At 34.7% G+C, this 25,423-nt stretch overlaps 1 protein-coding gene across 1 annotated transcript in view; it reads left to right on the top strand.

Annotated features, from left to right (window-relative positions):
- The window catches only part of DNAH12 (dynein axonemal heavy chain 12), a 235,027-nt gene that overhangs the window by 49,621 nt on the left and 159,983 nt on the right, over nucleotides 1–25,423 (top strand). The window contains exons 12-14 of the mRNA XM_036869723.1: nucleotides 280–371; nucleotides 17,009–17,187; nucleotides 20,392–20,527. Coding sequence (XP_036725618.1) covers nucleotides 280–371; nucleotides 17,009–17,187; nucleotides 20,392–20,527 — 407 coding nt within the window. The remainder of the gene's footprint in view (nucleotides 1–279; nucleotides 372–17,008; nucleotides 17,188–20,391; nucleotides 20,528–25,423) is intronic.

The raw sequence follows: 25,423 nt of genomic DNA, 5'->3' as shown, positions 1-25,423 counted from the left end.
ATTTGACATTCTATTAACCAAAACCTTTTATTGACTGGCTTATCTGTACCTCTAAGTTATTTTACATACCCTATTATCTTTATTTTAAAAGTCTGCATTTAACCTGGTTTGCTTATTAAGTCTATTTTATGTTATTTTGTCTGTTCCTATTAGTGTATGTTAATAGTCTATTAATAACATTTAATTGAATAGGCTACTCCATTCTATGACTATATAAAAAAGCACTTTACCTTTTTAAGAGGGTGTTACTGAGATTTAAATTAGATTATTAATTTTCAGTTGAAAAATACAATTGGCTCCTTGATGGGACTGCAGTTAAGCTGATAGAGACTTTTCAGGCAGAAGATCATACTTTTGATGAATACACAGAGGTAAGTGTTAATTCTGTTTTTCATTAATGTCTGTGAATTTCTTTTTAAAATGAAGATCTTTTTATTCTAAAAAGTAAATGCTTCAGTCTAAGTTAACAGAATTTCTTATTCAAAACGTCATTTTAGTAAACTCATATGTTCATCTAATAATTTCCCTAGTCATTCATTTAACTCATTCATTGATTCAACAAAAATATCTTTCATCACATTCAGAGACATAGCAAGATTTTGGTGATGCAAAAATAAATAATACATAAGCATTATCCTCAAGAGCTTATATTTGGCATGGAAGCCAGATATTGAAATAACAACTGTAATATATTGAGATTAGTACTAGAATGGAGATAGGGACAAAGTGTTGTGGAAGCTCACAAGAAGGAATGATTACTTTTGCTTTCGGAAATTGGTGGAGGTTTCTAGAAAAAGTGAAATGTGGGCTGGACTTTGAAGTAGATGTTTATAGGTGGAGAAGAGAGGAAATGTAACATAAGAAAAGGCCGAAAGTATTTAGAGGTGTTCAGAGAACGTCATATAAACCCCAAATGGCTGAAGAGTAGGTAATTAGGGATACAATATATGGGGTATTTTGTGTTTCCATACAAATTTTAGAATTAATTGTTCTAGTTCTATGAAAAATGCCATTGATGCTTTGGTAGGCTTGCACTGAATATGTAGCTTGCCTTGGGAAGTATGGTCATTTTAACAGTATTAATTCTTTTACTTCATGAGCCTGGTATATCTTTCCATTTTTTTGTGTTGATTCAATGTCTTTCATCAATGTCTTATAGTTTTCAGAGTACAGGTCTTTTACATCCTTGGCTAGATTTATTACTAGGTATTTTATTCTTTTTGATGCAATTGTAAATGGGACTGTTTTCTTAACTTCTCCTTCTGATAGTTCATTAGTAACATGTAGAAACAGAATAGATTTCTGTATATTAATTTTGCATCCTGCAACTTCCCTGAATTTATTTATTACTTCTTACACTATTTTTGTGGTGTCTTTAGGATTTTCTATATGGGTTATCATGTCATCTGCAAACAGTGACAGTTTTACTTCTTCCTTTCCAATTTGGATGCCCTTTATTTCTTATTCTTGTCTGTCTGCTGTGGCTAGGACTTCCGATACTATGTTGAATAAAAGTGGTGAGAGTGGGCATCCTTGTCTTGTTCCTGATCTTAGAGGAAATGCTTTCAGCTTTTCACCATTGAGTATGACGTTGGCTGTGTAATATAGCCTTTATTATGTTGAAGTATGTTTCCTCTATACACATTTTTTTGACAGTTGCTATCATAAATGGAATTTGCATTGTGCCAAAAGCTTTTTCTGCACCTATTGAGATGATCAGATGGTTTTTATTCTTCATTCCGTTAATATGGTGTATCACATTGATTGATTTGCAGTTATTAAATCATCCTTGCATCCTTGGGATAAATCCCACTTGATCATGGTATATGATCCTTTTAATGTATTGTTGAATTCAGTTTGATAATATTTTGTTGAGGATTTTTGCATCTATGTTCATCAGTGATATTTGCCTGTAATTTTCTTTTTTTCTGTTGTCTTTTTCTGGTTTTGGTGTCAGGGTGATGCTGGCCTCATGTAATGAATTTGGAAGCATTCCTTCCTCTGCAATTTTTTGGAATAGTTTGAGGATAGATGTTAACTCTCAAGTGTTTTGTAGAATTTACCTACAAATCTGTCTGGTCCTAGACTTTTGTTTGTTGGGAGTTTTTAAATTATTGATCCAATTACTTTACTGGTAATTGGTCTGTTCATATTTTATATTTACCCTATTCAGTCGTGGTAGATTGTACATTTCTCAGAATTTGTCCATTTCTTCTAGGTTGTCCATTTTATTGTCTTATAATTGTTGGTAACAATGCCATGTGATCCTTTCTATTTCTATGAGTCAGTTGTAACTTCTCTTTCATTTCTGATTTTATTTATTTGGGCCCTCTCTCTTCTTTTCTTAATGAGTTTGGCTAAAGGTTTATCAATTTTGTTTATCTTTTCAAAGAACCAACTCTTGTTTTCACTGATCTTTTCTATTAACTTTTAAATCTCTATTTCCACTCTGATCTTTATTTCTTTCCTTTTACTAATTTTAGATTTTGTTTTTCTTTTTGTAGTTCCTTTAGCTGTAAGGTTAAATTGCTTATTTGAGGATTTCCTTGTTTCCTGAGGTAGGCTTGTATCACTATAATTTATCTCTTAGAACTGCTTTTGCTGTATCTCATATATATATATATATATTTTATTGAAGTATAGTTGATTTACAATGTTGTATTAGTTTCTGGTGTACAGCAAAGTGATTCAGTTATACATATATATAAATACTCTTTTTCATATTCTTTTCCATTATTGTTTATTGCAGGATATTGAATATAGTTCCCTGTGCTCTACAGTAGGACCTTGTTGTTTATCTAATTTATATATAGTAGTTTGCATCTGCTAATCTCAAGCTCCCAATTTATCCCCCAATTCCCTTTCCCCTTTGGTAACCATAAGTTTGTTTTCCCTATATATTTTGGATCATTGTGTTTCTATTTTCATTTGTCTCCAGGTATTTTTTTATTTCCTCTTTGATTTCTTCAGTGACCCATTGGTTGTTTCATTGTGGTTTTAATTTGTATTTCACTGATGACTAATAATGCTGAATATCTTCTAATGTATTACTTTCCACCCATGTATCTTCTTAAAAATAAAGTATCTGTTCTAGTAATTTTTATATTTTAAGTTGTGTTTTTTATTCTTATTGTTTAATTATAATGGATTTATTTTATTGGGCTATATTATTATAAAATTCTTATTGTTGAGTTTTAAGCTGTCTTTATATATTTTGTCTAAAAGTCTTTTATCTGCAAAATGTTTTGCAATATTTTCTCCCAGTATGTGCCTTGACTTTTCATTTTTTGTAACCATGTCTTTTAAGGAGCAGGCATTTTAAATTCTATTGAATTCCAGTCTATCAATTTTTTCTTTTAAGGTTCATTCTTTTTAAGGTCCTATCTATCTTTTTGTTTGCCTACTCCATGGTCACAAAGATTTGTGCCTGTATTTTCTTCTAGACGTTTTATAGTTTCAGCTTTTACATTTAGGTCCATTACCCATCATACATAATTTTAACATATGGTGTGGAATATGAGTCATGGTTCGATTTTTTCCATGTGGGTATCAAGCTGTACCAACATCATTGATTGAAAATACCATCATTGGGACTTCCCTGGTGGCGCAGTGGTTAAGAATCCACCTGCCAATGCAGGGGACATGGGTTTGATCCCTGCTCCAGGAGGATCCCACATGCTGCAGAGCATCTAAGCCCATGCGCCACAACTACTGAAGCCCGCGCACCTAGAGCCCATGAGCCACAACTTCTGAGCCCACACGCTGCAACTACTGAAGCCTGCGCTCTCTAGCGCCCACATGCCACAACTACTGAGCTCGTGCACCACAACTACTGAAGTCCACGCGCCTAGAGCCTGTGCTCCACAACAAGAGAAGCCACCGCACTGAGAAGCCCGCACACCTCAACGAAGAGTAGCCCCTGCTCGCCGCAACTAGAGAAAGCCTGCATGCAGCAACAAAGACCCAACACAGCCAAAAACAAAAAAAAGAAAAAAAGAAAATACCGTCTTTTCCCCATTCAATTATCTTGGCATCTTTATTGAAATTCAATTGACTCTATATTTGTGGGTCTATTTCTGGATTTTTTATTCTTTTCCATTGATTTATAGATCTATTCTTATGCCAATACCATAATCTTGATTTCTGTAGTTTTACAGTAAGTTTCAAAATTAGGTATTAATTATAAGTTCTCTACTTTTTTCTTCTTTTTCAAAATTATTTTGAATACTCTATGTTTTCTGTATTTCCATGTACATTTCAAAATCAATTTCTATAAAGAAGCCAGCTGGGATTTTGATTAGGATTGAATTGAATTTCTTTTTTTTTTTGGCTGCACTGTACGGCATGCAGAATCTTAGTTACCCACCCAGGGATCGAAGCCTTGCGCCCTGCAGTGGAAGTGTGGAGTCCTAACCACTGGACTGCCAGGGAAGTCCCGGTCATTTATTCACTTTTAACATTATTAATATAGTTGTATTTCTGTCTGCTATTTTACTTTTTGTTTTCTATATGTCTCATGTCTTTTTTGTTCTTCTATTCTTCCTCTTTTACTGCTTTCTTTTACATTAAATGAATATTTTCTAATGAAGCAATTACATTTCTTTAATGATTTTTTTCAATTTTTAAAGTTTTTTTTAGTGTTTATTCTAGGGCTTATGAGAGAAGCCTAATTTAAATAACTTCAGATTTATGCTAGCTTAATTCCAGTGAGATATAGAAACATTATTCCTATATAGCTCTATACCCTTTCCCCCTTTTTGTGGTATTATTGTTATACATATTACATATATTAATGTTACAAACCCAACAATACATTGTTATAATTATTACTTTACCATCTGTAGTCATTTCCTTAGCCCAGTACAGCTTTGCCTCCACCTTTCTTCTTTGTACTCTTACATTTATGTTTAAAATATATTTACATTTCTGTATGTTAGATGCCCAACAATACATTATTATACATGTTATTTTATACATTATATATAATATAGATATAATATATATGATGTGTATTATACATATTATTTTATACAACTCTTTTTAATATTGGTTAAGAGAAAGAGGGAGAAAAATATGTAGTTACACTATCTTTTATAATTACATAATTTGTTTTACTGGTACTCTTTGTTTTTCCTTATGGATTTGAATCACCATCTGGGGTTACTTGCTTTCAACCTGAGGAAGTCCCATTAGTATTTCTTATAGGACAGGTCTGCTTAAAAAATTCTCTCAGTTTTTGTATATCTGGAAATATCTTTATTTTATCTTCATTTTTGAAAGATAGCTTTTCTGGATTTAGAATTCTTGGTTGACAGTTTTTAACTCTTGCTGATTCAAGATTTTCTCCTTGTCATTGGCTTTCTGTATTTTTACTATCATTTGTCTGTTTCTGAATCTCTTTGCATTTATCTTAAAGTGCTTTGAACTACTGGATGTGTAGATTGGTGTTTTTCAATCAGTTTGGGAATCTTTCAGCTATTGTGGTCTTGAATATTTTTTGTGCTTCTTTCTCTCTCTCTTGTGCTTCCTTCTGATACTCTCATTACACACGCATTGGTCCACTTAATCATGTCCCATATTTAACAGAGGCTCTGTTTTTTTCTTCATTTTTTTTTCCATTTGTTCTTTGGATTGCATAAATTCTATCAATCTACCTTCAAGTTTGTTAATTCTTTCTTCTGTCCGTTCAAATCTACTGTTGAGCCACTCTAGAGAATTTTCCATTTCAGTTATTGTACTTTTCAACTCCAAAATTTCCATTTAGTTCTTTTTTTTTTTTTGTAATTTCTAAACCTTTCATCTATCTGATGAGACATGGTCATTGTACCTTGCTTTACTTCTTTAAGCATGATTTCCTTTAATTCTTTGAATGTATTTGTAATGGCAACTTTCAAGTTTTTTTCTGTTAAATTCGATTGTTTTTGGTTGTGCTGACAGGCAGTTTCTGTTGCCTGCATTTTTTAAAACCAGTGTATGGGTCTTACTTTCTTGTTTCTTTGTATGTCTCATAATTTCCTGTTGGAATCTGAACATTTTAGATAATATATTGTAGCAACTCTAGGCCCTGTTCCCCCTTCCAGTTTGTTATTTTTATTTGCTTGTTTATTTGTTTAGTGACTGGGTAGATTATTTTAGTGAAGCCTGTTTCTCTCCCCCACCCTCTGAAGTGTTAAGCCTTTGATGTTGCTCCTCCAGGAGCCACAGCTTTTGGTGTGCCCAAAGTCATCCTGGGAGGCCATGCTTTCAAATGGCTTTCTTCTCTCTTTCTCTGGCCACACATAGCTGTTAGTTTTCACTTTATGTTGGCTAATTGCTGTATTGTTTTCAACAATGCCATGGAGGTATAAATTGCTCTACTGATTAATCAAAGTCAGACTCCCTTGAAAGAGCAGTTCCCAGGGTCAGTGTTTGATAGTTATTCTACCCTAGGAGGGCTTCTACCAGCAGTCTCCTTCCCTGGCTCTCTCCCTCAAACTAGCCAGTCTGTGATTTAGCCCAAATGTTCACCAAATTCCTGAATCTTCCTCACAGTTGCTCCCTACCACAACCTCCAATGTTTTTGAGGGCACACTTAGGCTTGAACTTTTCCATGCTCTATTGCAAATGAAGTCAATTCCTTTGGGAAAAGATTAGGAGGTATCTATTTTACCTCTGACCTGCTTCCCCTTCACTTCCAGGCAAAATCTCTGAGCCAAGGCCCTGGAGCTGGGAATGGGGATAGTGACATGCTTCTCTCAGTGACAACCCCACTGAAGGGGTTGAACCCTCAGTGGAGTGGAGAGCAGTAACCTGAGGTTTTCCTGTCTTTCTTCTGATATGGAAGCACCACCTTACCAGCCAGGGAAAGTGTGATTGATGTCTCAGTATTCTCAGTGGTACCATGACCAAGGTAGACCTTCCCTTCCATGAGTGGTATCTGGGTGGAACAAGAGAGTCCCCACCTTCTAATTGTACTCACCAAGAACGTAGCTTTATCAACAGCTGTTTAAGCCCTCCAGCTGGAACCTGTGTGGAAAGATAGCCCTGTGTTCTTGAGTGCACTTATCTGGAGTGGAGTTTCAACCTTGCTGAGCTGGGAATACGGAGGGAGGGAGCAATCCAGGTTCAAATACCACAGATTCTCACTTTTCTTACCAAATATTCATAGATTTTCGTGAATAGGTGTTTCTTCATTTTCTGTATACTCTTATGACCATTTTCAGAGGCTTTAAATTAAATGCTTGTTTTTAAAATAATTTTCACCAGTTTCACTGGGGAGCAGGTCCACAGAGTTCCTCATGTTGTCATGCTGGAAGTGTTTTCTGAGTTTCTTTCTGTAATTTTTAAAATCTGGCTTCTTTTAAGATTTTCTCTTTTTCATTGCTTCTCAGCTAGTTGATTGTGAAGTGCTTTTATATTGTTTCTTTTGTATTTCTTTTGTTTGAGAAGAAATACTGTTGACATTCTTAGGTCTGTTTAGCTCTTATCAAACTTGGAAAATATTCAGACATTATTACTTAAATTTTTTTTGTTTGCCTCCTTCCCCCAATTCTGGAATTCCAATTTCATGTGTATTAGACTGTTTGGTATTATTCCAGAGGTTACTGAAGTTCTGTTCAGAGTTTTCAGTTTCTTCTCTCTATGCTTCATTTTGGATAGTTCTTTTGCATCATTTTAAGTACACTAAGGGCTTCCCTGGTGGTGCAGTGGTTAAGAATCCACCTGCCAATGCAGGGGACACAGGTTCAAGCCCTGGTCCAGGAAGATCCCACATGCCGTGGAGCAACTCAGCCCGTGTGCCATAACTACTGAGCCTGTGCTCTAGAGCCTGTGAGCCACAACTACTGAGCCCTCGAGCCACAACTACTGAAGCCTGCGTGCCTAGAGCCCATGTTCCGCAACAAGAGAAGCCACTACAATGAGAAGGCCACGCACTGCAACCAAAAGTAGCCCCTGCTCGCCACAACTAGAGAAAGCCCGTGCACAGCATTGAAGACCCAACGCAGCCAAAAATAATAAATAAAAATAAATAAATAAATAAAATATTAAATATGTTTATCCTTTCTTCTCTGGTGTTAAACTGCTGTTACTCATATTAAGTAACATTTTCGTTTCAGATATTGTATTTTCCCAATTTTTTTGTAAATATTATTTTTGCTTTATTATGTTCATATTTTATTTTACATTCTTGAACATAATAGAGCATATTTCTAATAGGTTACAGGGAGGCTGGTCTGTATCATTTCAGTCCATCATACAGTGCTTTTCCATTTTCCCCCAACATTTTTGTGTTCTATAAGTCTTGTACTTGTTTCATAAAATATAATTGCTAAGTATTCTATTTTTTGAAGATGTTATAAATGGAATTGTTTTCTTAATTTTATTTTTGTATTGTTGATTGCTAATGTCTAGAAATACAATTGATTTTTGTATATTGGTCTTATATCCTGCAAACTTGTTGAACTTTATTAATCTTCATAGTTTTATCTGTATGTGTGTATATTGTTTAGGGTTTTCTATATATGTCATTTGGAAGTAGAGATTGTCTTATTTCTTCCTTTTTAATATGGATGCCTCTTATTTATTTTTTTTGCTTAATTTCCCTGGCTAGTACCCCTGGTATAATGTTGAGTAGAAGTAGTGAGAGTAGATACCCTTTTTGTTCTTGATCTTAGAGGGAAAACATTATTTTTTAAACCATTAAATATAATATTAGTTGTAGATTTTTCCTAGATACTCTTTATCAAGTTGAGGACGTTGGCTACTATTCCTGGTTTGTTAAGTGTTATTACCACAAAAGAGTGATAGATTTTGTTAAATGCTTTTTTTTTAAATTTAATTTTATTTATTTTTTTATACAGCAGGTTGTTATTAGTCATTCATTTTATACACATCAGTGTACACATGTCAATCCCAATCTCCCAATTCATCACACCACCCCCACCACCCCCGGCCGCTTTCTCCCCTTGATGTCCATACGTTTGTTCTCTACTTCTGTGCCTCAATTTCTGCACACCAGTTCATCTGTACCATTTTTCTAGGTTCCACATACATGCGTTAATATACGATACTTGTTTTTCTCTTTCTGACTTACTTCACTCTGTATGACAGTCTCTAGGTCCATCCATGTCTCTACAAATGACCTAATTTCATTCCTTTTTATGGCTAAGTAATATTCCATTGTATATATGTACCATATCTTCTTTATCCATTCATCTGTCGATGGGCATTTAAGTTGCTTCCATGACCTGGCTATTGTAAATAGTGCTGCAATGAACATTGGGATGCATGTGTCTTTTTGAATTACGGTTTTCTCAGGGTATATGCCCAGTAGTGGGATTGCTGGGTCATATGGTAATTCTATTTTTAGTTTTTTAAGGAACCTCCATACCGTTCTCCATAGTGGCTATATCAATTTACATTCCCACCAACAGTGTAAGAGGGTTCCCTTTTCTCCACACCCTCTCCAGCATTTGTTGTTTGTAGATTTTCTGATGATGCCCATTCTAACTGGTGTGAGGTGATACCTCATTGTAGTTTTGATTTGCATTTCTCTAATAATTAGTGATGTTGAGCAGCTTGTCATGTGCCTCTTGGCCATCTGTATGTCTTCTTTGGAGAAATGTCTATTTAGGTCTTCTGCCCACTTTTTGATTGGGTTGTTTGTTTTCTTAATATTGAGCTGCATGAGCTGTTTATATATTTTGGAGATTAATCCTTTGTCCGTTGATTCATTTGCAAATATTTTCTCCCATTCTGAGGGTTGTCTTTTCGTCTTGTTTATGGTTTCCTTTGCTGTGCAAAAGCTTTTAAGTTTCATTAGGTCCCATTTGTTTATTTTTGTTTTTATTTCCATTACTCTAGGAGGTGGATCAAAAAAGATCTTGCTGTGATTTATGTCAAAGAGTGTTCTTCCTATGTTTTCCTCTAAGAGTTTTATACTGTCCAGTCTTACATTTAGGTCTCTAATCCATTTTGAGTTTATTTTTGTGTATGGTGTAAGGGAGTGTTCTAATTTCATTCTTTTACATGTAGCTGTCCAGTTTTCCCAGCACCACTTATTGAAGAGACTGTCTTTTCTCCATTGTATATCCTTGCCTCCTTTGCCATAGATTAGTTGACCATAGGTGTGTAGGTTTATCTCTGGGCTTTCTATCCTGTTCCATTGATCTATATTTCTGTTTTTGTGCCAGTACCATATTGTCTTGATTACTGTAGCTTTGTAGTATAGTCTGAAGTCAGGGAGTCTGATTCCTCCAGCTCCGTTTTTTTCCCTCAAGACTGCTTTGGCTATTCGGCATCTTTTGTGTCTCCATACAACTTTTAAGATTTTTTGTTCTAGTTCTGTAAAAAATGCCATTGGTAATTTGATAGGGATTGCATTGAATCTGTAGATTGCTTTGGGTAGTATAGTCATTTTCACAATATTGATTCTTCCAATCCAAGAACATGGTATATCTCTCCATCTGTTGGTATCATCTTTAATTCCTTTCATCAGTGTCTTATAGTTTTCTGCATGCATGTCCTTTGTCTCCCTAGGTAGGTTTATTCCTAGGTATTTTATTCTTTTTGTTGCAGTGGTAAATGGGAGTGTTTCCTTAATTTCTCTTTCAGATTTTTCATCATTAGTGTATAGGAATGCAAGAGATTTCTGTGCATTAATTTTGTATCCTGCAACTTTACCAAATTCATTGATTAGCTCTAGTAGTTTTCTGGTGGCATCTTTAGGATTCTCTATGTATAGTATCATGTCATCTGCAAACAGTGACAGTTTTACTTCTTCTTTTCTAATTTGTATTCGTTTTATTTCTTTTTCTTCTCTGATTGCCGTGGCTGGGACTTACAAAACTATGTTGAATAATAGCCATGAGAGTGGACATCCTTGTCTTGTTCCTGATCTTAGAGGAAATGCTTTCAGTTTTTCACCATTGAGAATGATGTTTGTTGTGGGTTTGTCATATATGGGCTTTATTATGTTGAGGTAGGTTCCCTCTGTGCCCACTTTCTGGAGCGTTTTTATCATAAATGGGTATTGAATTTTGTCAGAAGCTTTGTCTGCATCTATTGAGATGATCAGATGGTTTTTATTCTTCAATTTGTTAATATGGTTTATCACATTGATTGATTTGCATATATTGAAGAATCCTTGCATCCCTGGGATAAACCCCACTTGATCATGGTGTATGATCCTTTTAATGTGTTGCTGGATTCTGTTTGCTGGTGTTTTGTTCAGGATTTTTGCATCTATATTCATCAGTGATATTGGTGTGTAATTTTCTTTTTTTGTAGTATCTTTGTCTGGTTTTGGTATCAGGGTGATGGTGGCCTCATAGAATGAGTTCGGGGTGTTCCTTCCTCTGAAGTTTTTTGGAAGAGTTTGAGAAGGATGGGTGTTAGCTCTTCTCTAAATGTTCGATAGAATTCACCTGTGAAGCCATCTGGTCCTGGACTTTTGTTTGTTGGAAGATTATCAATCACAATTTCAATTTCATTACTTGTGATTGATCTGTTCATATTTTCTATTTCTTCCTGGTTCAGTCTTGGAGGGTTATACCTTTCTAGGAATTTGTCCATTTCTTCCAGGTTGTCCATTTTATTGGCATAGAGTTGCTTGTAGTAGTCTCTTAGGATGCTTTGTACTTCTGCGGTGTCTGTTATAACTTCTCCTTTTTCATTTCTAATTTTATTGATTTGAGTCCTCTCCCTCTTTTTCTTGATGAGTCTGGCTAAAGGTTTATCAATTTTGTTTATCTTCTCAAAGAACCAGCTTTTAGTTTTATTGATCTTTGCTATTGTTTTCTTTGTTTCTATTTCATTTATTTCTGCTCTGATCTTTATGATTTCTTTCCTTCTGCTAACTTTGGGTTTTATTTGTTCTTCTTTCTGTAGTTCCTTTAGGTGTAAGGTTACATTGCTTATTTGAGATTTTTCTTGTTTCTTGAGGTAGGCTTTTATAGCTATAAACTTCCCTTTTAGAACTGCTTTTGCTGCATCCCATAGGTTTTGGATCGTCGTGTTTTCATTGTCATTGTCTCTAGGTATTTTTTGATTTCCTCTTCGATTTCTTCAGTGATCTCTTGGTTATTTAGTAATGTATTGTTTAGCCTCCATGTGTCTGTGATTTTTACGTTTTTTTCCTTGTAATTGATTTCTAATCTCATAGCTTTGTGGTCAGAAAAGATGCTTGGTATGATTTCAGTTTTCTTAAATTTACTGAGGCTTGATTTGTGACCCAAGATGTGATCTATCCTGGAGAATGTTCCGTGTGCACTTGAGAAGAAAGTGTAATCTGCTGTTTTTGGATGGAATGTCCTATAAATATCAATTAAATCTATCTGGTCTATTGTGTCATGTAAAGCTTGTGTTTCCTCATTAATTTTCTGTCTGGATGATCTGTCCATTGGTGTAAGTGAGGTGTTAAAGTCCCCCGCTATTACTGTGTTACTGTCAATTTCCTACTTTATAGCTGTTAGCATTTGCCTTATGTATTGAGGTGCTCCTATGTTGGGTGCATATATATTTATAATTGTTATATCTTCTTCTTGGATTGATCCCTTGATCATTATGTAGTGTCCTTCCTTGTCTCTTGTAACATTCTTTATTTTAAAGTCTATTTTATCTGATATGAGTATTGCTACTCCAGCTTTCTTTTGATTTCCATTTGCATGGAATATATTTTTCCATCCCCTCACTTTCAGTCTGTATGTGTCCCGAGTTCTGAAGTGGGTCTCTTGTAGACAGCATTTATATGGGTCTTCTTTTTGTTTCCATTCAGCAAGCCTGTGTCTTTTGGTTGGAGCATTTAATCCATTCACAGTTAAGGTAATTATCTATATGTATGTTCCTATTACCATTTTCTTAATTGTTTTGGGTTTGTTTTTGTAGGTCCTCTCCTTCTCTTGTGTTTCCCACTTAGAGAAGTTCCTTTAGCATTTGTTGTAGAGCTGGTTTGGTGGTGCTGAATTCTCTTAGCTTTTGCTTGTCTGTAAAGCTTTTGATTTCTCTGTTGAATCTGAGTGAGATCCTTGCCGGGTAGAATAATCTTGGTTGTAGGTTCTTCCCTTTTATCACTTTAAATATGTCATGCAACTCCCTTCTGGCTTGTAGAATTGCTGCTGAGAAATCAGCTGTTAACCTTATGGGAGTTCCCTTGTATGTTATTTGTCATTTTTCCCTTGCTGCTTTCAATGATTTTTGTCTTTAACTTTTGCCAATTTGATTACTATGTGTCTCGGCATGTTTCTCTTTGGGTTTATCCTGTTTGGGACTCTCTGCCCTTCCTGGACTTGGGTGGCTAGTTCCTTTCCCATGTTAGGGAAGTTTTCGACTATAATCTCTTCAAATCTTTTCTGGGGTCCTTTCTCTCTGTCTTCTCCTTCTGGGACCCCTATAATGCGAATGTTGTTGCATTTAATGTTGTCCCAGAGGTCTTTTAGGCTGTCTTCATTTCTTTTCATTCTTTTTTCTTTATTCTGTTCCGCAGCAGTGAATTCCACCATTCTGTCTTCCAGGTCACTTATCCATTCTTCTGCCTCAGTTATTCTGCTATTGATTCCTTCTAGTGTAGTTTTCATTTCAGTTATTGTATTGTTCATCACTGTTTGTTTGTTCTTTAATTCTTCTAGATCTTTGTTAAACATTTCTTGCATCTTCTTGATCTTTGCCTTCATTCTTTTTCCAAGGTCCTGGATCATCTTTACTGTCATTATTCTGAATTCTTTTTCTGGAAGGTTGCCTATCTCCATTTCATTTAGTTGTTTTTCTGGGGTTTTATCTTGTTCCTTCATCTGGTACATAGCCCTCTGCCTTTTCATCTTGTCTATCTTTCTGTGAATGTGGTTTTTGTTCTACAGGGTGGAGGATTTAGTTCTACTTGCTTCTGCTGTCTGCCCTCTGGTGGATGAGGCTATCTAAGAGGCTTGTGCAAGTTTCCTGATGGGAGGGACTGGTGGTGGGTAGAGCTGGCTGTTGCTCTGGTGGATAGAGCTCAGTAAAACTTTAATCTGTTTGTCTGCTGATAGGTGGGGCTGGCTTCCCTCCCTGTTGGTTGTTTGGCCTGAGGTGACCCAACACTGGAGCCTACCCAGGCTCTTTGGTGGGGCTAATGGCAGACTCTGGGAGGGCCCATGCCAAGGAGTGCTTCCCAGAACTTTTGCTGCCAGTGTCCTTGTCCTCACGGTGAGACACAGCCACCCCCCGCCTCTGCAGGAGATCCTCCAACACTAGCAGGTAGGTCTTGTTCAGTCTCCTATGGGGTCACTGATCCTTCCCCTGGGTCCTGATGTGCACACCACTTTGTGTGTTCACTCCAAGAGTGGAGTCTCTGTTTCCCCCAGTCCTATCAAAGTCCTGCAATCAAATCCCGCTAGTCTTCAAAGTCTGATTCTCTAGGAATTCCTCCTCCCATTGCCAGACCCCCAGGTTGGGAAGCCTGACGTGGGGCTCAGAACCTTCACTCCAATGGGTGGACTTCTGTGGTATAATTGTTCTCCAGTTTGTGAGTCACCCACCCAGCGGTTATGGGATTTGATTTTATTGTGATTGCGCCCCTCCTACCTTCTCATTGTGGCTTCTCCTTTGTCTTTGGATGTGGGGTATCTTTTTTGGTGAGTTCCAGTGTCTTCCTGTTGGTGATTGTTCAGCAGTTAGTTGTGATTCTGGTGTTCCTGCAAGAGGGAGTGAGAGCATGTCCTTGTACTCCGCCATCTTGAACCAATCTCATTAAATGCTTTTTCTGTATCTATGAGATGATTGTACGTTTTTCTAATTTGCATACTTTATACTTTATTTGGTTTTTGTGTGTTTATAAAAATACATAATGGATTCATAAATGCAGTATTACTTTCATAAAATCAGTGATGGTATATTCTCTTTCATTTGTATTTTACCATATATCTCAATACAGTGCTCTTCAGAGAATAGGCACAATAAATATTCTATGAGCTAACAGCTAAATTTTTTGATCCTGGCCATAACTTTTAGCATCTGGAAACCCTAAATCTCTAGGCTGGGAACATGTTTCATTGGGTTTCACAGTGACTCTCTTCTTAGGCCTAGTATTTTGCTGTGAAATTTTCTAGAATTTTATAATTTCTGGATGGCTTACGTAACTATATAAAAATTTACTTTTAGGTTTAGTGATCTACCCCTGGACTTTTTGTCAATTATGACATACTATAGTTGTGAATAATATGCCTATTTGGGAGAAATAAATTATGAACTACACATATATGTAGAGGAAATGATATGATGCTTGGGATTTTTGTAAAAATAAAACAGAAGGGGAGTGGTTAGAGGTATAGAGAAAACAAGATTGGCCATGAGTTCATAATGGTTGAAGCTGGAAAATGGGTACATTTTACCTACTTTTGTACGTTTAAAATATTCCATTAAAAAGTGTAATATAATACAAAAATCATGTAAAGCATATATGTACAGATTTATAGGTAATTATAACTTAATAACTACCTAGATTAACAGTTAGAATTTTGCAGTATTCCAGAAGCCACCCATGTGCCTCTTTCCAACCGTAATCTTCTCCCTTCTTTATTGGGAGCTATTATCCTGACATTTCTTGCTTTTCATTATAGTTACCACCTATGTATGCATCCTTAAATAATATAGTTTAATTTTGCCCACGGTAAGTTTATATGGAAGATATCATATTACATGTATTTTTTGTGTTTTTATTCTTTCGTCATTATGAAATTCATCCATATTTTGCATATAGTCCTAGTTTATTATAGCATAGCACTCCAATATATGAATATGCCATCAATTCTACTGTAAATGGACATTTGTGTTGTTTCCAGTTGCCATGTTTTCTTTGATCCAGCCCATTTTATTTTCCATATCTGTTAATTACATCCCTGAAAAACTGGATGATGGCCTTTGAGAATGAGAAAACATCTTTTCTCCCTTCTCAGGTGCCGTCAGCTCTATCAACTCTCTATTTGGTATATTTGTAACCAAAATCCAAGACTACTGAGTATAGTCTTTAAACTAACTAATTAATATCCTCATTTCCTTTAAACTTTGAAAATTTTAAGCCCAATCCACTGAATACTGGAGACAAGAAAAATAGGGTAGACTTGAGAGAGAGGGAAATGAAGAAAAAGTCTCCTTAAGGAAGAATAAAAGGAATATGAGGCCTTTTGGTGGAGGGTGGAGATGAGGTGAGGAGGAAGGTAGAGGCAACATTAAAGATGGATTGTGAGGGACTTCCCTGATGGTCCCGTGGTTAAGACTCCTGCTTCCAGTGCAGGGTGTGTGGGTTCAGTCCCTGGTCAGGGAACTAAGATCCCACATGCCATGCGAGATGGCCAAAAAATTTTAAAAAAAGAATTTAAAAAAAAATGGATTGTGAAATTAAGTCAAAGTTACCCAAAGTTGGTAGATATGTTTCACTTTCCATAAAACTTATCACAACATAACTTGCCAGGTTTTATTCCGTACTACTTTGCTCAATTTTAAAAAATTATCCCAGTGTCTGGGTATTAGGAATTTGTATAAATTCCAATATCTTGGAATGTTGGTAACAGCAGGGCACAATGTTTCTCTCCTGGATTATTTTGACCCAAATCAAAAAATTTCTTCTATTTATTTTCCTGAAGATTGAATTAGAATTTTCAGTGAGGCATCAGTAATGGCACAAGCAAGTATTGATATTAGTTACCTACACAAATTGTCACATGATACAGATTTGTTTTTAAACCAAGAGATGAGTTGGCTTTGATGATAATTTTTTTTAATAGTTACTGAGGGAAATTTCACCTTGTGACATGTCCAGATATTGATGCTATAAATGTCATCGTATTGGATATTTACTGGTAGATTTGTCAATTCCTTAATGAAAGGACAGGTGAAAAAAGATTCGTGCGATAATGGATAAAATTTTAGTCACTTAACAAAAAGAAATGAATTTACATTTATATCATATAATTAAGAATTTCACCATAATACTGTACTATAAAATCACAGCTGAATTTGAAAATTCTAAGCATTTTTGTTTTAAATCCTTTTGTTTAAGTTTGTAGGAAAATTTTTCAGTCTTGCTTCAGAAATAATGCTTTTGCCTCAGTGGGCTCATTTTCCTATGGTGCGTTTGGATTGTGAAGATTTGAAGACAGGCCTAACAAACAAAGCAAAAGCCTTCGCAAACATATTACTAAATGACATAGCTTCAAAACATAGGAAAGAAAATGAAAGGTAAGTAGAATTAGTTGCCAAACTCAGAATTATAAGGCTAAAAGAAATAGTTTGCTAGTGACAATTCTTGTTTAAAAATAAAAGATTAAAATATAAGTACTTACAAGTTTTTCTCCATAGCTACCTCCTAAGAGGGTTTCTTTATAGTCCTGTTGGTTTGGTTTCTTTTCGTTTGATACTGTTTGAGACTAGAGGCAACCCAGGATTTTTTGAAAAAAGAAATTGACATACACCAGCTTTTGGATACAGGTTGCATGGTAATGAAAAAACCATAGACTTTCAGTGATATTGGGAAGATCTGGGATCATTCCTGACCACGGTATTTACTTATTGTGTCACCTAGTTTATTTTTTGCATCTGTAAAATGGAGACAGTAATACCTAGTTGGCAGGATAGCTATAGATTGGATTCATGAACTAGTGGCCTACTAGCTGAATGTGAATGTGAATTTTATTTTGTTTAAACAAATTTTGAATTTGCTATCAACATTTCAAAATTAGGAGTTTTCACACGCACACACACACACACACACACGCACACACACACACACTCTCTCTCCAGATCTCTTACTTTTCTTGAAAAAGTGGGAAGACCATGCCACATTAGGCCTATAGTGGTAAATGGAGTTGAGAAGAAACTTTCCCTTTGACAGGGAGAATGACCTCTGGTTTGTTCATCCAGTGCTCAAGCAACTGATCCTCCAAATAATTTAACTTATTTGTTACCTGTCTGGCTCCAGAGGACTTTTAGTTTGCAATTCTATAAGGATTAAAACTAATATTTATATAAATCACCTAGCACAGTGCCTGGAACATAGTACTCAAGAAATGTTAGCCATTATGTTTATTTTCCCAGAAGCAATGTAAGAGAATTATGTGCCTTGGAATCAGAGAGACCTGGATTTGAATCCAGTCTCTGCCATGAACTAGTTCCGTGACTCTAGGCAAGTTACTTAATTTCCCTGAGCCTCAATTTCCTGCGGTGCCAACTATGAAAAATAATACCTTCCTTGCAGGACTAATGTTAGGATCACAGATAACATTTGTAAAGTATCTAGCACCATGCTTGGCATAGAAGAGGCACCCAATAAAGGGAGCTATCACATCAATAAATATTTTTAAATGAATAAAAAATATATGACTCTCAGAAAGTTAAGTATTGGTCAGCTGTACTTTGTACAACATTATACTACAAAAAGATGTTGAAGATGGTAAAGTATTAAGACTCTTCATTTCTAACAATCCCTTTGAGTAAGAGCAGTGACAATACCATAGTTAATTTAAAAATTTTTTAAGTTTGACATGACTTTTTTGGCATTTATTTTTGTAATATCTGTCACTTTTCTGGGAAATTCTTTCAACAAAATAACTGTCTTATTATAAACCCATGACATAAGAGCAGCTGAAAAGTCCATTTTCCTCTGCCTCATTCATTCTTTGATTCTTTCCGGTTTAAGTTCCATACTTGAGATAGGTAACATCAAAAGGAGGAAATATGTGCCACTATGTTAAGCACAATTTATTAAATAAATTAATAATTATTAAAGAACAATTTTCTTACTTCATAGTTTGGTTTAGTATCTGCTTGGGCCACCTTGCTCTCAATAATCTTGTTTGCCTCCTTTTCTTTTCTTTTCTTTCTTTCTTTCGTTCTTTTTTTTGTTTGTTTTTGGCCATGCCACGCGGCATGTGGGATCTTAGTTCCCCGACCAGGGATCGAACCCATGCCCCCGCAGTCGAAGCACGGAGTCCTAACTACTGGACCGCCAGGGAATTCCGGACTCCTTTTCTTTTGCTGTAATGTCACTCCCCAAGGGACTCAGATTCTGCTCTAATAAGAAGAAAGCACCCACAGTAGGATCATCTGTCTTTTTTGCATTATCAACATTAATGCATCCTCCTAAAATTTTGATAATCAAGAATTAACTGTCAAGCCCTACATTATCTGATTCCTGCTCATCTCTACAATTTCATGTTATGTCCTCTCCTTTGTATTCACACTGCCCTGCTTGCCATTCCTAAACTATGCGAAGCTTATTGCTACCTCAGGCTTTTTAATCCTTGCTATTTTTTCTTCCTTGGAAGCTTTTTTCCTGATATTTGAATGACTCATTTTTTCCTTCTCTCATCTTGAATATCACCTCTCTAGAGAGTTATTTCCTGGCCACTTTATATAAAATACTGGCCCCTTCTCTATACTCCATCATTCTTTATCCCTTTACTTTGCTTTTTTTTTTTTTCTTCATAGCACTTTTTACTACCTAACATTGTGTTATATATTTATGTGCTCTTGTCTCTCTCATCAACTTGAATGTAAGCTTTATGATGGTAGGGACTTATCTATTTGCTGTTATATCTCCAGTGCTTAGAACTTTGCTTAGCACATTGTAGGTACTCAATTATTTATTAGATGAATAAATAAGTATAATTACTCACATAATATAAATGAAATACCTGCACGAGCTAAAATTGATTTTTAAAATCACTTACCTCTTTCGTACTTCGTTTTTGCAAGGGTTTTTTCTGATATTTCTAATAATGGCATGACAGTACTGATACTGCAAAGCACAAGGAAAAAAATTCAATGAAATATACCTTTAGTTGAATAATGGCTATAGGGTATCTGGGTTCATACTTACATACATATATATTCTGAAAGAATCATAGGTTTTTAAATGTATACAGAGGTTTGATCTTTTTACTTACCACATTTCACAAGGGACACTAATAATAATAATAATTAAGCTGATGATTATACTAAAAATTATAGTTATAGTTACCAGTAATTGAGAGTGTACTATGTGCTAAGCTCTTTTACATTCATTATTCATTATTGTATTACAACAATCCTGCAAGATGAATGTTAATAACTTCATTTTACAAATATGGAAGCTAAACCTATGAGATTTACATAAGTTCTCAAAGCTAGTAGCAGCTGAGGCAGGATTTAGACGTAGGGCTGCTTGATCCAAAGCATGCTCTATGTCACACAGAAAATGTTACCTTAATTTTATAGATTTTATAGATGTATGATGTATCCTGAGTTATGTCAGATAAGTTATGCTTAAATATTTTAAGATATCTTAGTGAATTAACCAATTTTTTTAGGATCACAGCTCCTATTTTATAGTAATCATAATAAAATTTATTTAGTGTGATATAGCATTAATTACTCTAACTATAATAAAGCAGGGTATTATGTCAGTATTTGCAGTGAATTTGAAGCAATTAAAGAGCATGCATTAAAAGTCCCTGAGACAACAGAAGAGATGATGGAGCTCATATCTTATGTAGAAAAAGCCCGGACTGTAAGAATTCATGAGTTGGTTTCACGGATCAAGGTAAGAATTTTTAAATTTACATATTTTAAAATATTTTTTTCATTGTGAAATATGATAAACATATTGGAAGTGTATAAAACATATAGTTAAACAAAGTTATAAAGCGAACACCTATGTTGCCACCACCAAGGTCAAGAAATAGGATATTGCCAGCACCCTAGAAACCCTCTGTGTATGACTATCTGACCGTAACTACTTCCCTTCCTTTACCTCCTAGAGGTGTTGACTTGGTTTCTACAGTAATCTTTTTTATTTTTCTTTAGTTCCACCATGTGTGCATCCTTAACAAAGGTTTAAAAAAATATTTTCTTTTATAGTTTCTACATTTAGTAGTATATATGCTTATGCTTTCCCCACCACAAGGTTATATACCTATTCACCTATATTGTACTCTAATTTTTGTTTAAAAATGTGAAATATAGGGACTTCCCTGGCGATCCAGTGGTTAAGACACCACGCTTCCACTGCAGGGGGCATGGGTTTGATCCCTGGTCGGGGAACTAAGATGTCACATGCCGGACGGCACGGCCGAAAGGAAAAAAAAAAAAAGTAAAATACAACACACACCAAAAATTGCATAAAACATAAATTGTACAATTTAAAATGTTATAAAGTAAACATCCAGTAATTATCATCCAGGGAAAGAAATAGAACCTTGTCAACACCCTAGAAGCCCATTACAATCTCCTGTCTTTTTCTGGATGTGAACACTATCCTGACTTTTATAGTAGTCATTTCCTGCTCTTCTTTGTAGTTTTACCATCTAAATATGCATTCCTAATCAATATAGCTAATTTTTGTTTCATTTTGATCTTTATATAAATAGAATCATACTATTTCTATTCTTTTGTGTCTTGTCAACATTATGTTAGTAATGTCATTGTTCCTTAACTTTCATTTATTTTCATTGATGTCTGGTATTCATATTATATAACCATAGAATAATTCATTATTTTAATTTTACTGTTCTGGATAGTTGGGTTGTTTCTACTTTTGCTACTAAAAGCAATGCTTCTGGGAACATTTCTGTATGTGTACGCTGGTGCGTATATTCATGCATTTCTTCCAGGTGTTATAAGATATACTTATTTTCACCTTTACTAGCTAAGGCAAAACTCTTTTCTAAAGTAGTTCCAATTTTATACTCCTATCAGCAGTGTTTAAGAGTCCTGTTGTTTTATATCCTTATCCATACCTGCTATTGTGAGATATTTAAAATTTTGCCAGTCTGTTGGGTAGAGGTTACTGAATTTTTAATTTGCATTTTCCTGAAAACAAATGAACAGAACACTTTTCATATGCTTATTGACCGTTTGGAGCTCCTCTTTTGTGAAATACTAGTATTTGTTTTTTAAAAAAATTAAAAGAAAATTGTATTTTAAAATTTTTATTTATCTATTTATTTATATTTAAAATTGAAGTATAGTTGATGTACAATATTATATAAGCTACAGGTGTACAATATAGTGATGCACAATTTTTAAAGGTTATGTTCCATTTATAGTCATTATAAAATATTGGCTCTATTCCCTGTGTTGTACAATATATCCTTGTGGCTTATTTTATGCATAATAGTTTGTATCTCTTAATCCCATACCCCTATAATGCCTCTCCCCCTCCCCCCTCCCCACTGGTAACCACTGGTTTGTTCTCTAAATCTGTGAGTCTGTTCCTTTTTTTGTTATATTCACTAGTTTGTTGTATTTTTTAGATTCCACATATAAGTGATATCATTCAGTATTTTTCTTTCTCTATCTGGCTTTCTTTCTCTCTATTTCACTTAGCATAATACCCTCCAAGTCCATCCATATTGTTACAAATGGGAAAATTTCATTCTTTTTTATGGCTGTGTAGTATTTCACTCCAGTACATGTCTTTTACCCATTTTTCTTTTGGGTTGTGTGTCCTTTTCTAATTGATTTATAGTAGTTTTTTTTAAAATTGTGATAAGATATACATAACATAAAGTTTACCATCGTTACCATTTTTAAGTGTATAGTTCAGTGTAGTAGTTTTTTTTTTTTTTTTAATAAATTTATTTATTTATTTATCTATCCTTGGCTGTGTTGGGTCTTCGTTTCTGTGCGTGGGCTTTCTCTAGTTGTGGCAAGCGGGGGCCACTCTTCATCGCGGTGCGCGGGCCTCTCACTATTGTGGCCTCTCCTGTTGTGGAGCACAGGCTCCAGATGTGCAGGCTCAGTAGCCGTGGCTCACGGGCCCAGCCGCTCTGCGGCATGTGGGATCTTCCCAGACCAGGGCTCGAACCCGTGTCCCCTGCATTGGCAGGCAGATTCTCAACCACTGCGCCACCAGGGAAGCCCCCAGTGTAGTAGTTTTGAATATATTATTGATAAATATCCTTTCCTTCACTCTGTAATTTATTTCAGTTTTTAATGGTGTTTTGATGAATGGCAGTTCTTAATTTTAATGTAGTCAAATGGAGCAATTTTTTTTTTTTTTTTTTTTTTTTTTACAGCTAGTGCTTTCTGTGTCTTGTTTAAGAAATCCTTTTCTACCCAGGGTCATCAAGATTTTTTTCTTGTGTCCTTTTCTGGAAGCTGTTTAGTTTTGCCTTTCAGGTTTAGATTTTCAGTCTTCCTGAATTTTATTTCTGTGAATGATGTGAGGTCCTATTTAATTACTTTTTCATATGCATGAGCAGTTACATATTTATTGAAGAGACTATACTTTCCACACTGCTCTGCAGTGCCATCTCTATTATATATCAAGTGTCCCTATATGTGCAGATCTGTTTTAAGACATTCTATTCTGTTTTATTGGCCTTTTGTCTATCCTTGTATCAATACCACACTGACTTAATTACAACAGCTTAATTGTAATAGCAATAATAATTCTTGATACCTGGTAGAGCATGTCCTCCCACTCTATTCTTCATCAAGTTTCTTGTTTGTTCTTGGCTATTAGTATTTTCATATAAATTTTAGAATTAGATGATCACAGCCCATAAAATAACGTTTTGGGATTTTCATTGAGATTGCATAAAATTGATAATAAATGTAGAGAATTAGCATCTTTCCAATATAAATTTTAGAATCAGTTTTTCACATTCCACAAAAATCTGTTGGAATTTTGATTAGAAATGCATTAAATAGATGGAGAGAATCGGTACATACACTGTGGAGTCTTCCAGTTCATCATATATCTTTTATTCATTTACCTCTTCTTTAACATCTCTTAATATTTTATAATTTTCTCTGTAGAGGTCGTGCACATCTTTTGTTAGTTATATTTTCAGGTACTTGATAGCTTTTAATGTTATATTAAATTATATCTTAAATTTTTCATCTTAGTTACTTGAATACAAAAATACAATTAACTTATATTAATAGACTTTAACAAAAATAGTTTTAGATTTACAAAAAAACCTAGTAGATAGTACAGAGAGTCCCCATATTACACACACATCCTCACACACTCAATTTTCTCATTATTAACATCTTACACTAATATGGTACATTTGTTATAATTAATAAACCAATATTGATATATTATTAACTAACGTCCATAGTTTATTCAAATTTCCTTATTTTTTACTGAAAGCCCTTTTTCTATCTCAGGAACTCATCTGAGATACCACATTGTATCTAGTTGTCATGTCTCCTTAGGCTTCTCTTGGCTCTGAGAGTTTCTTAGACTTTCCTTGCTTTTGATGTTCTTGATAGTTTTGAGAAGTAGGAATTTGTCTGATATTTTTCTCATGATTAGAACGGGGTAGTCGGTTTTTTGGAGGAGAATCACAAAGGAAAAGTGCCATTTTCATCACATCATCTCAAGGATACATATTATCAACATGGCATTTGATGTTGAGCTTGATCACCAGGCAGAAGTAGTGTTTATCATGTTTCTCCACTCTTTTCTCCCCCTTTCCATACTGTCTTCTTTGGAAGGAAGTCAATGTATGCATCCACACTTAAGAACCGGGGAGTTGTGCTTTCCTCCTTTAGAGTAGTGTAGCTACATTATTTATTTGGAATTATTCTGCATAGGAGACTTGTTTCTTCTCCCTTGCTTATTAATTTATTCAATCATTTATTTATATGAACTTATGGATATTTATTTTATACTTTGACTATTATATATTATAAAATTTATTTTTATATGCAAAGTAATAGCTATCACTAAATTTTTTCTTAATTAAAATTTTTTAATTTAAATATCTTAACTTTAAAATTTATATGTTTTTTTTTTCTCTTTTTACTTTTAACAGTTTATCCGAAGATTCTTTTGGAATGTCTACATATACTATTTTATAACTAGTAGTTAATGACAGTTTTGGTTTTGTCCTTATCAAACATTACACATTTCCAAAACTTTATTTTCCTTGCTACAATGGACTGGTTAGGATCTTTAGTACAATGTTGAATAGAAGTCATCTTGTTCCCAATCTCAAAGGGAAAGGCTTCAAGATTTCACTATTAAGTATGAAATTTGCTATAGTTTTGTTTTTTGTTTTTTGTTTTTGCTATAGGTTTTTTATAGGTTCCCTTATCAGATTAGTAAATTCTCTTCTATGGGGGGGTGGGGAGGATACATTGGGAGATTGGGATTGACATATGCACACTACTATATATAAAATAGATAACTAATAAGAACCTACTGTATAGCACAGGGAACTCTACTCAGTACTCTGTAATGACCTATATGGGAATGGGATCTAAACAAGAGTGGATATATGTATATGTATAACTGATTCACTTTGCTGTACAGCAGAAACTAACAAAATATTATAAATCAACTATACTCCAATAAAAATTAAGTGAAAAACATTACTGTGAATGCATGTTGAATTTTATCTTTTTTTTTTTTGCATCTGTTGGGGTGATCTTATGCTTTTTATCCTTTAATCTATTAATGTAATTAATTACATGAATCAGG

This window comes from Balaenoptera musculus, chromosome 11 (genome assembly GCF_009873245.2).
Source record: "Balaenoptera musculus isolate JJ_BM4_2016_0621 chromosome 11, mBalMus1.pri.v3, whole genome shotgun sequence".
In the NCBI taxonomy this organism is placed as follows: Eukaryota; Metazoa; Chordata; class Mammalia; order Artiodactyla; family Balaenopteridae; genus Balaenoptera; species Balaenoptera musculus.
The sequence above is the reverse complement of the archived record's forward strand: the minus strand, read 5'-3'. Positions and strand labels throughout refer to the sequence as shown.